General features: G+C 40.9%; 1 protein-coding gene across 1 annotated transcript in view; it reads left to right on the top strand.

Moving 5' to 3' along the window:
- PTDSS1 (phosphatidylserine synthase 1) overlaps positions 1-11319 on the top strand; it is a 67906-nt gene that overhangs the window by 43826 nt on the left and 12761 nt on the right. Inside the window, exons 8-9 of the mRNA XM_006859200.1 lie at positions 3416-3528; positions 6631-6696. Of these exons, the coding sequence (XP_006859262.1) occupies positions 3416-3528; positions 6631-6696 (179 nt within the window). The remainder of the gene's footprint in view (positions 1-3415; positions 3529-6630; positions 6697-11319) is intronic.

Here is an 11319-nt window from a genome sequence, read left to right as displayed (position 1 = left end):
TAGTCTTTATGATAGAAATGATACTGAAAATCACATGATGGAATTCTGCAAGCCCAATGACTTACTCATTGCAAATGCCTATGTATAACAACATAAATGGCGACTATGTATGTGGAGTCCTGGTGTGGTGCTGTAGGAAAAGCAGTGGACCGCTAAACTCAAGGTAGGTGGTTCATACCACCTTGGCAACCCTGTACAGGGTTGCTATGACTTGAAACAGACTCCATGGCATCCAACAACAAAAAATACTATACATGGTCCTCACCAGATTGAATACACAGGAATTAAATTAACTACATCTGTGGGAAGAGACAATGGAGAAGCTCTACGTCATCAGCTTAAACAAAGCCAGGAGCCAGCTTTGGAACAGACCGTCAATTGCTCATATGCAAGTTCAGGCTGAATTTGAAGAAATTAAAACAGCTCCATGAGAGCCAAAATATGACCTTGAGCATATCCCACCTGAATTTAGAGACCATCTCAAGAACACATTTGATTATAGACACTAATCAAAGGCCAGGAGATTTGTGGGATGACATCAAGAATTTCATATATGAAGAAAGCAAATGGTCATTAAATAAACAGAAACAGGGAAGAAAGAAAAGACCAAAATGGACATCAGAAGAGACTGAAGCATGGTTTTGAGCATAGAGAAGATAAAGTTACTGGAAGAAATGAAGAAGAGAAAGAATAGAAAATACCAAAGGGCAGCTCTAGAAGACAAGGCAGATGTTAAAATTAAATGTGCAAAGACCTTGAATTAGAAATCCAAAAGGGAAGAACACACTCAGCATTTCTCAAGCTGAAAGAACTGAAGAAAAAATTGAAACCTCAACTTGTGGTATTGAAGGATTCTATGGGCAAAATATTAAATGACACTGGAAACATCAAAGGAAGATAGAAGGAATACGCAGAGTCACTATACCAAAAAGGATTTGTTGATGTTCAATCATTTCAAGAGATATATGATCAAGAACCAATGGTACTAAAGGAAGAAGTCCAAGCAGCTCTGAAGGCATTGGCAAAAAATGACTTCAGGAATGGACAGAATACAAATTGAAATCTTTCAGCAAACTAATGCAGTATTGGAGGTACTCATTTATCTGTTTCAAGAAATTTGGAAAACAGCTACCTGACTAACTAACTGGAAGAGATCCATTATTTGTGCCCATTCCCAAGAGTGGTGACCCAATGAAATGTGGGAATTATCAAACAGTATCATTAATATCATATTAAAATTTTGCTGAAGGTAACCTAAAAGCTATTGCAGCAGTACATTGATAGGGAAGTGCCAAAAATTCATGCCAGATTCAGAAGAGGATGTGGAACAAGGGATATCATAACTGATCTGAAACTTGGCTGAAAACAGAAGCTACCAGAAAGATGTTTATATGTGTTTTATTGACTATGCAGAGGCATTCAACTATTTGGATCATAACACACTATGGGTAACATTACGAAAAATGGGTATTCCAGAATATTTAATTGGGCTCATTAGGAACCTGTACATAGACCAAAAGGCAGTCGTGGTTAGAATAGAATAAGGAGATACTGAATGATTTAAAATCAGGAAAGGTATGCTTCAGCATTATATCCTTTCACCATACTTATTCAATCTGTATGCTGAGCAGATAATCTGAGAAGCTGGATTATATAAAGATGAACATGACATCAGGATTTGAGGAAGAGTCATTAACAATCTACAATGGTGTGGAACTGTAGGATTATACACTGGACTGCAAGGTCAGTTTGAAACACAATGTCTGTGGTTCAGACTCACCAGCCGCTCCTTGGAAACCCTACGTAGGGTTGCTGTGAGTTGGAACCAACTCAGTGGCACTTAACAACAACAACTTATGTAGATGATTTAGCCTTGCTTGCTGAAAGCGAAGAGAATTTGGTTTATTTGCTGATGAAAGATCAAAGACTACAAGCTTCAGTATAGATTGCATGACAATGCAAAGAAAGCAAAAATCCTCAAAAGACCAATTAACCTCATGAAATAATGGAGAAAAGATTGAAGTTGTCAAAGATTTCATTTTGCTTGGATCCACAATCAACACTCATGGAAACTGCCATCAAGAAATCAAATGCCATTTTGCATTAGGTAAATTTGCTGGAAAAGATCTATATAAAGTGTTCAAGAGCAAAGATATCCATTTTAGGACTTAGGTGCATCTGACCCTAGTTCTTTGGTTTTTTCTTTGGCTTCATATGTATAGGAAAGTTGGACTGTGAATAAGGAAGACTGGAGATGAATCAATACATTTGAATTGTGGTGTTGGGGGAGAGTATTCAAAGCACCATAGACTGCCAGAGTAACAAAAAATATGTCTTGAAAGAAATAACTGGCAGAATGTTCCTTAGAAGCTACATATTATTAGGAAAGACTTAATTAGAAGCAACATATTATTAGGAAAGACTTAATTAGGTCATCACATATGGAAAAGTGGAGGGTCAGTGAAAATCTCACATACACAGTCGTGAGTATGGTGCAGGGTCAGGCTGTGTTCTGTTCTGTTATGCATAGGGTCACTCTGATTGGGAATCAACTTGACAGAACCTAACAACAACATCAGCAGATCACACAGGTGACCCCAAGTGACAATCCTACAAACCAGGAACCAGCCTTTGGCAGAAGCGTGGAGCCAACATGCCAGAAAAACTCTGCCACTTGTTAAAACATTACAGTATTTCCACGTCACCGGACCGAAAGCAGGAGTCCCTGGGCGGTACAGATGGCTAAGCATTTAACCACTAACTAAAATAAAAGGCTTGGCTATTCTGCTTTCCAAAGGTGGTGGTGGTGGGTGTTAAGTGCCATCGAATCGGTTCCAACTCATAGCGATCCTGTATATGGTTTCCGAAGAGCAGCTGGTGGGTTTGAATTGCTAACCTTGCCATTCAAACCAACCTTGTGATCCAGTACATATTCCAAAGGTTGTAGTTGTTAAGTGTCTTCAAGTTGGTTTCGACTCATAGCAGCCCTGTATAGAGTTTTCGAGGAGCAGCTGGTAGGTTTGAACTGTGGACCTTGTGGTTTGCAGTTCAGTGCTGATCCTATAGCTCCACACCAGGAGTCCAAAGGTTAAAGCCTTGAAACTCCTGTGGATGCAGTTCTGAAACACATGGAGTTGCCAAGAGTCAGAACAGCAACTGGTTTGGGTTTGTTTGGACTAATGGCGGATGACCTGAGCAAGTCTCTGGGTGGCCCTCGCATCACCCCAGCCCCTTGATTGGTCAGTGCACAAATTGTCGTGGTTTTTAGCTAATGTGAATAGCAACTCTTGGAAGATCCCATGTATGTTCTGAAAATGCTATGAACATACCAGTGTGGAATATCTATCAAGGGAGCAATGTGTGCCTTAACTTAGCATGAAGTACCAAGTTAATAAATCTTTTTCTTCTCTTTCAGCTGACAGAGTTGAACACCTTCTTCTTGAAACATATCTTTGTATTCCAAGCCAGTCATCCTCTAAGTTGGTGTAGAATTCTTTTTATCGGTGGCATCACGGCTCCCACAGTGAGGTAATCCTGAACAAGTCCAGTATCACTGAAGAGAGTTAACCTGTTTTATATTCTTTTGAGTCTTGTCATTGATTAGCAAGAACACCAGAGATACCTACACAATTGATACAAATACAAGGATGTTTCAGACATTTCACGTAACCATTCCATTTTTCCACGAAGCTTCTGAGGCTCCCTCTTATAAACTAAGCAGTTAGAAGGTTATCTTCTCCATAATTTTAGGATAACCTAGTGCTGTCATATGTAATGTGCTCACAAACCATACTAGTAAAAGACCTCACTTGCACAGGAGACAGGGTGTTTGTTCTCCTTGGTTTAAACCAAGGCCTCCCCAAATTTATCCCACAGCCAGCATCTCGTACCATCATTCATTCTTATTAGCAGATATCCCTGGATGTTGGATTAAATAAAAAGCAAGTAAAACATGACTGAGTCCTGTGGAGCTAAGGTGAAAATTTTCACCTTTGAAAAAAAACACAGAAAAACAATAGTTGTTAAGCCAGCAGCCCTTTGAGACTCTGCAGGCCCATGATCTATTGAAGTACTTTTCAATACTGTTTCTCATGTGATGGTTCGGAGCTCCTCTCCCCCATTGAGAATTTTGTTTAATTTGAGACTTGCATTATCTTCAGGAAAGATTAGCAGAGGTTCCTTCGTAAAAGTAGGAGCAGTCAACAAATCAATAAGAGGGAGAGAAAAGCTCTTATAAACTATACCTGATTTGTCATGTATATTTCAATGTTAAACACTTGAAAAGAAAATGTGAAGATTAGAAATAAAAAATTCTGAACTTCTGAAAGCTCAAACATTTTTGCCAAGATCTATGGATTTCTTCTGTACACTTTTTTTGTATAGAAGCCAGCCACTTTCTGAGAAATTACATGGAAACATTCCCATGTAAGAAGATGCTTTGACAAATTTACTTGGGAAGGGAGTCTCATTTAGCAAATGCCAGACCCCAAAGACAGATGAAGATATAGGCCGCAGGATAAATCACATACATTTTTTACTTTTCTGAATTGATTTTTGTACAAATCTGCTTTGAGAAAGCATTTGAATATACATTCCTTTTATCTGATTATACAAAGTGCAATGTAATGCTATTAGAGAGTAACGTATCTGAATTGCTATAAAGCAGATTAGGTATTGAGCACATGAAGTTAGATGAACAAAACCTGAATTCTTCATAACAGAATTCTTTGCTTAGCACTTTGTGGGAAGGAGGTGCTTGTTCATGGATAAATCCTCTGAATTGGTTCATATCCATGAATCCTCTGTCATTGACTACATTGTGTGTGCAAGTTTTATATTCCTTTGTATTATCACATCCTCATAGGAGTATCTGACCCTCCAAAGATGATGAGCTACTGGTTCAGATGCTACTTCTGAAAGGAAAGAAGAGAGTGAGTTCATGGGTAATTAATGATAAGATCTAAACACTCCAGTATGGCAGCCACTCACCATATGTGACTGTTGAGCATTAGACATGTGGCTAGTTCACTTTGAAATGCATTATGAAGTGTGAAATGCATACTGGTTCTCTAAGACAGTACTATATATATACAGAGATCATATGTGTATAAAATTTATCTCCATAATATTTTTTTATATTAATCAAAAACTAAACCAATTATCATGGAGTTACTGCAAAGTCATGGAGACCATGTGGATGTTGATCTTTGCTCCATATGGTTTTCAATGGGAAATGTCTTTCAAGGCTCCTGTCAGTGAACTTGAACCTTTAGCCTTTCGTTTAGCAGCTGGATACATTAACTGTTTTGCATCATCCATGAACTCCTTGTGTTGTTTACATGTTGTTGTTTTTATGTGCCATGGAGTCGGTTCCAACTCATAGCGACCTTGTACATCCAAGGCTGTAAATCTTTACATATTGAAATAAAAACAATTTTTTTGTCATCTATTGGGTTAAATAATGAAATTACAATATATTTTATCTACTTCTTTTTACTTTTTTATGTGACTACTGGGTAATTCTAAATGGTATTTATGGCTCTCATGTGTTAATGTGTTGGGCAGTACCCATCAAAGCCTTGATAAAGACCATACGATTGCCTGAATTTTTCTGAGCTGGTCAGTAACATTTAAAATCAATAGGCATTCATGCATCAACAATGGCCTCTTTTGCACTGAATGGTGCCTGCTTCCTGTTACTGAACATTTGGATTAAATATTCTGTAGAGGAATCTTGATCAATAGAAGTAAAAATATGGAACAGAATTTCAAATGCTCTCGAAATCCAGACTTTCTGAAGCCATTGAGGTTGGATGAACCCACAAAAGTCTTGTTCTGAGATCATCCTTGTACCTGAATCCAAAAATATCCCCTGAAGTCTTCTTTAACCCAAACAGCAGTTGAGCGCCATCAGTAGAGACTGTCTGTCCTGAGCACTGTGCTCTTTGAAAGAACTCTCCATCTGCGATCACACTGACAGCAGCAACTCCAAAGATTAGAGAGAACACTCAGGGAAGCGGTTCAGAAAAGAGGGCTGAGAGTAGTTACACAACTCAGAGAGTGTCATCGGTGTCATTGAATTGTACGTGGAGAAGTTGTGGAATCAGTGTATGTGCGTTTCAACAACAACAAAATAATATTGAGAGAGAAAAAAAATCATCGACATTCAATGACTGCGAAGGGCAGCAGAATCTGATTCCAGTTTTTGAGAACTGAATGTGTATACTTCTTACCTGAGTAGGATCAGTAACCTTTGCCCCTGAGAGAGCCAGAGGAGACAGTAAGCAGTGCAGCTGACCTCAGGAATCACCTTTGTGGGAGATTTAACACCTACTTGGGACTTCGTTGAAAGCTCCGAGAGAGCAACTGGGTCTCGGTGACATGAATTTCCGCCTTTGCCAGTACTCTACCTCTTTAAACCCAGCTGCCTCACCCCCACCCCCACCCCACCACCACCAGAACTCTTCCCCTCTTCTGGGATCTTTCAGCAGGTACTGCCTTTCTATTCCCCTGACAAAACTAGGCCAGCAGCCTGGGAACCTGGATTCAGGCGGGCATCATTCATACTCACTTTGTCAATGTGACTTAATTTTATGATAAAGATAATTAATTCTGACTGTGTTTTTTCAGACAGTACTACGCTTACCTCACGGACACACAGTGCAAGCGCGTGGGCACACAGTGCTGGGTGTTTGGGTGAGTAGTCTACGAGTCAGGGCACTTAAGACCAACGTGAGCCTCGGAATTTCTTTGGTTATTTTTGACCCCGTGTTAAGTGCCTCTCAGTATAGTTTTCTACTGAAAGAAAGTGAACAAAATCTGCTGCTGTTTTTTTTTTTTTATATGACATTCATTATTAATACTCCCTTTTCTGCTTTAGAGCCCTGGTATGACACAGTAGGATAAGTACTAGGTTGCCAGTTCAAACCCACCAGCCACTTTTAGCCTATGCAGGGTTGCTATAAGACAGAACCAGCTCTACGGCACACAACAATTTTCTGATTTAAGGTTAGAGTAGTTACTTGGCAAATTATAGAAAGGTTGTGATGGTGGTGGTGGTAAGTCGTGGAGATGGTTCCAATTCATAGCAACTCTGCATAGAGTTTCTGAGGCTGTCAAATCTTTACAGGAGAAGAAAGCCTCATCTTTCTCCCACATCCCGGCTGGTAGTTTCAGACTGCTGACCTTGAGGTTAGTTAGCAGCCCGACTCACAACCAGTACACTACCAGAGCTAGTTATACAAAGGGTTTAGAAGTGGCTTTCTTTTAAAAACAGAAAAGAAAATGTAGACGTTTTTTCCCACTCATAACTTTGAGACCTATTTTACTATAAATAAGCTGGAGAAAATGGATTGAACAAATCTTGCATTTGGGACCCCATCCTATCATGAGCTTCATTTGACTTTTAACATCCAAGCAGCTCTTTAAGACAGCTGCTTGATCTATTTTGAAATATACTTTTTCTTTTCCAAATAGAATTTAACACCTAGTCACATGGTCCTAATTTATTGTCTTTCTACAGGTACAAGTGCTGTATCTTAATTTTCTAATTACCTGATTTGGTAATAACTGTAGATTATCTAATTTAACACTCTCACTCCCCCGAATGTTAAATCATGTGGCACTGTAGGGTAAGCACTGGACTGTTAACCTCAAGGTCAGCAGTTCAAACCGACCCCACTCTTGGATACAGGGTCGCTATGAGTCAGAACTGACTTGATGGCACACAACAACAATAGTGTTAAATGGAAAGAGCCCTGGTGGCATAATGGGTAATGTATTGGCTTGCTAACCGCAAAGTCAGCAGTTCAAATCCACCAGCCACTCCATGGGAGACAGATGAGGCGTTCTCATATACAGGTCATTGAGTCAGAACCGACTCGAAGATACACACAACAGTGTTAAACGGGAGTCTTTCATTAGCCTCTCAGGTAAATGGTCCCTCTGCTTAAACATGAACAATTTACAATCCCATTTACCAGCTATCCCACCAGAGACATCCCATGTACATGAGGTTCAGTCAGACCTTGAGGTAGCTTCGATTCCAAATGTGGTCAGGGTTCTAAATCAAGTGCCACAGATTCAAGGAAATTTGCTGAAAACTTGTAGTAGAGAAGAAATGACTACTTATATAAGGTTTTTTTTTCTTTTCCCTAGAATGACTTTTGTTTTTAATTAAAAACAAATAGGTATGTATCGATAAAAATTGTTAATTATCCAACTCCACATGCAAGGAAATGAAATGCTTACCTGGCCCTGCGCCCTTTCCCAACTGTGTCTGCTGGGGTCCGTTGTTGTAGCCACTGCATTTCGAGTGCTTTCACTCATCTTCCAGCACTTTCTCTAATTTTTGCAACATCACCGGACCTTTTTTCCTAATTTGTCTTGGTCTGGAAGCTCTTCTGCTCCTGTCCACCATGGGTGACCTAGCAGGTATTTGAAATACTGGTGGCATAGCTTCCAACGTCATAGCCACTCAAGCCACCGAAGTGTGACAAACTGGTAGACGGAAGATAGAAAAAAGAATAGATTGTTGTTGTTGTTAAGTGCCGTCGAGTCGATTCCGACCCATAGCAACCCTGTATAGGGTTTCCAAGGAGCAGCTGGTGAGCTTGAACCGCTGCCCTTGCAGTTCAAATGACTGCAGTCTGACGCATTAGCCCACAGAGCCACACCAGGACTCCTGTATTGTTGTTGGGTGCCATCACATGGATTCCCACTCATACTAGCCCCATGTGACAGACTATAACTGCCTTGTAGAGTATTCCTGGCTGTAATTCTATGGAAGCAGGTCTCCAGGTCTTTGTCCAGTGGAGCTGCTGAGTGCCCTTGATTAGCAACTTCTCCAGAGAAATTCAGGATCATCCATAAATGCCAACCATTCAAAGATAATTGCTACTCAAGTGCCCATGTCATTCCGTCCTGATTTTTTTCTCTCTGTGTGTGTGTGTGTGTGTATGTGTGTGCGCGCGCGCGTTCACTCATGTACTCCAAATCTCATTCCATATTCTGAATGGTTTTATAGGATAAAAATCTTGATACTCAGGTTTGGGCGAGGTTTTTTTTAATTTCCTAGAAAACAAAGCGTCATTGTCATTTGTTCCTTTAAAATCCTGTGGTATAAGCTGATTTTCCAACCAACCCAAAGTGATTACAGCATAAAGAGTGGTAAGATGGATTAGATTCCCTTTGCTTAAAGGTCTAAGAAGTTTGCACTTCTCCCCAAACTTCTAATACACTGAGCAAAGCAGACTTATCCCCTGCTTGGGTGTGGGACCCCAAGGTTGTGATAGAAAGTGCCTTTCTTACTGATGAGCCTTCTCCCTTTGAGCTCCTCCCCTCTCACACTTACGTGTTCTTTCCACATGACTTTTTCTTCACGTTGATGTCTTGGACAAGGTCCTCATTCTGTTGTGGAGTGGATGTTTTGTAGAAGACCATATCTGTTTGCCTACTAAGAAAAAGGAAATGTGGCTCAGAGACAGGGGCAGTGTTAGGACCAAGTTGTCTTCTCATTGAGGAATAACCCCTCATAGTGGAGGAAATGACGAAGATAAGCTAGACCAAAGCGTGGTAGCACAAAGTTGTGCCTTGTTGGAAAATCAATAAAATAATGTTACAAGCAAATGAAACATCACTTGGCTTATTTACTACTATGTTTACTGAGAACAAAGATGTCAAGATGAATGGAGCTTCTCAGGACTAGTGAGCCATGCTGTGTACGTCTCTTAATTCTGAAACAGCAGGGCCACCTGCGGGCGTGAGCACTAGCCAGAGCTGTCCCTTGCTAGTCAGTGGAAGTGGAAGGTGAAGCAGGAGCCTCCACACAGCCTCTGCTCTCAGTGCCTTCCCCTGCGTTCCTCTCCTGTCCCAGCCTTTCCCTGCACCCTCATTTTTTTTTCTTCCTCTCAAAACAGTCATGTTTCAGTGTCTGCTTACCGTTAGCAACTCAACTATGAGCTGTTTAATAGCTTTCTTTTCACAATTTTTGGCCTGATCTCGGTCTTTAGCCAGTGTGGAGATGCTGAGAGGGTATGGAGTAGGAATGCCCATATGGTGACACTCTCAAAGTCTGACAATTTGTCTTATGGGAAGTGGCAAGGAAGAGGTGGCGAAGGGAGAAAGTCAGCTAGGACCGCCTGAGGTTTCCTTCCCATCACCCCACGTCTACTTCTTCTCTTGAAGAGAACGTTTCTCTTCTGAAATATTATTATACCTCAAAAAGTTCCAAGTTAACTATGTGCTGATCTAACTGAATATGGACTTGTGCATACTGCTAGGGTAGTTTAGCAGGCTGCAGCCCACCCCACTTCCCCGGTTTCACACATCTTACTGCACCTCAGCTTCAGGTTTGTAGTGTGGCGCTGCTGGAATAGCTTTACAGCCTGTGTCCCACCCAGTTTCCAGCCTTCATTTATCCTACCCTCGATTGTCTTGCCATCTTCTCTAGACCTCAGCATCATGCTGCCACTCCTTGCTCCCAAGCTCAGAAATGCCTCCGTTGCCATCTTAAGACTTCTGGCAGTAGTTTTAAATATATATATATATACATATATATATGTAAGTTTTTCTTCAGTGAATTCTTGCCCTAACCCTTCATGTACCTAAAAACCAATGGAGCAGAACTGTCCTGTATATACCACCTAGGCCCTTCCACCCCACTACTCACTACCTGCCCCACCCCCAGCCTCAGGAGTTCTTTGGAAACCAGAAAAATACTACAGAACACAATTGCAGTGTTATCTATCCATCTAGCCATTAAGGGCCAGCTTGGCTATCACTTTCTTCAAAAAGATGTCTGGGTACTCTAATCAGAACTGGAACCTCACTTTTCTCAACTTCAGGAGCGCCCCCTGATGCCTGCATGGCTGTCTGGTCGTTTTTTGAAGGGCTTACATATCTGTTTTTTTAGGTTTTTTTTGTAAATGGCTTACATATCTGGAGTCAACTCTTGAAGTGACTCTTCTGTTTCCTGGGCATTAAAGCTGTATGTCACCTGCAGCTCTGAATGTGACAGGGAGGTACTGTGGGCATCCTCAGAATCCAGGCCAAGTCTTGTTGGCAAACCCCAAAACTCCCTTTGTTTCTCAGGATTGGTTTGTCTACCTAGACACTCTGAACCTAGAGATTTGTACCCCCAATATCCTTTGTTGCCTTGCTTACATTCTTATTCATTCCTTATAATACATCACAGTAATCCCATCTGTTCCTGCCTGGGGCACCAGCTCCAAAGAGAAGGGAAGCCCAGGAAAAAGCACCCCCAGCAATTTGAAGGTTTATTGGCTTTTTGTCCTTACTGATTCAAGATTAGGATGACCG

This window comes from Chrysochloris asiatica, unplaced genomic scaffold (assembly GCF_000296735.1).
Source record: "Chrysochloris asiatica unplaced genomic scaffold, ChrAsi1.0 scaffold00031, whole genome shotgun sequence".
In the NCBI taxonomy this organism is placed as follows: domain Eukaryota; kingdom Metazoa; phylum Chordata; class Mammalia; order Afrosoricida; family Chrysochloridae; genus Chrysochloris; species Chrysochloris asiatica.
Note: the sequence above shows the minus strand (reverse complement) of the source record. Positions and strands in the feature narration are given on the sequence as shown.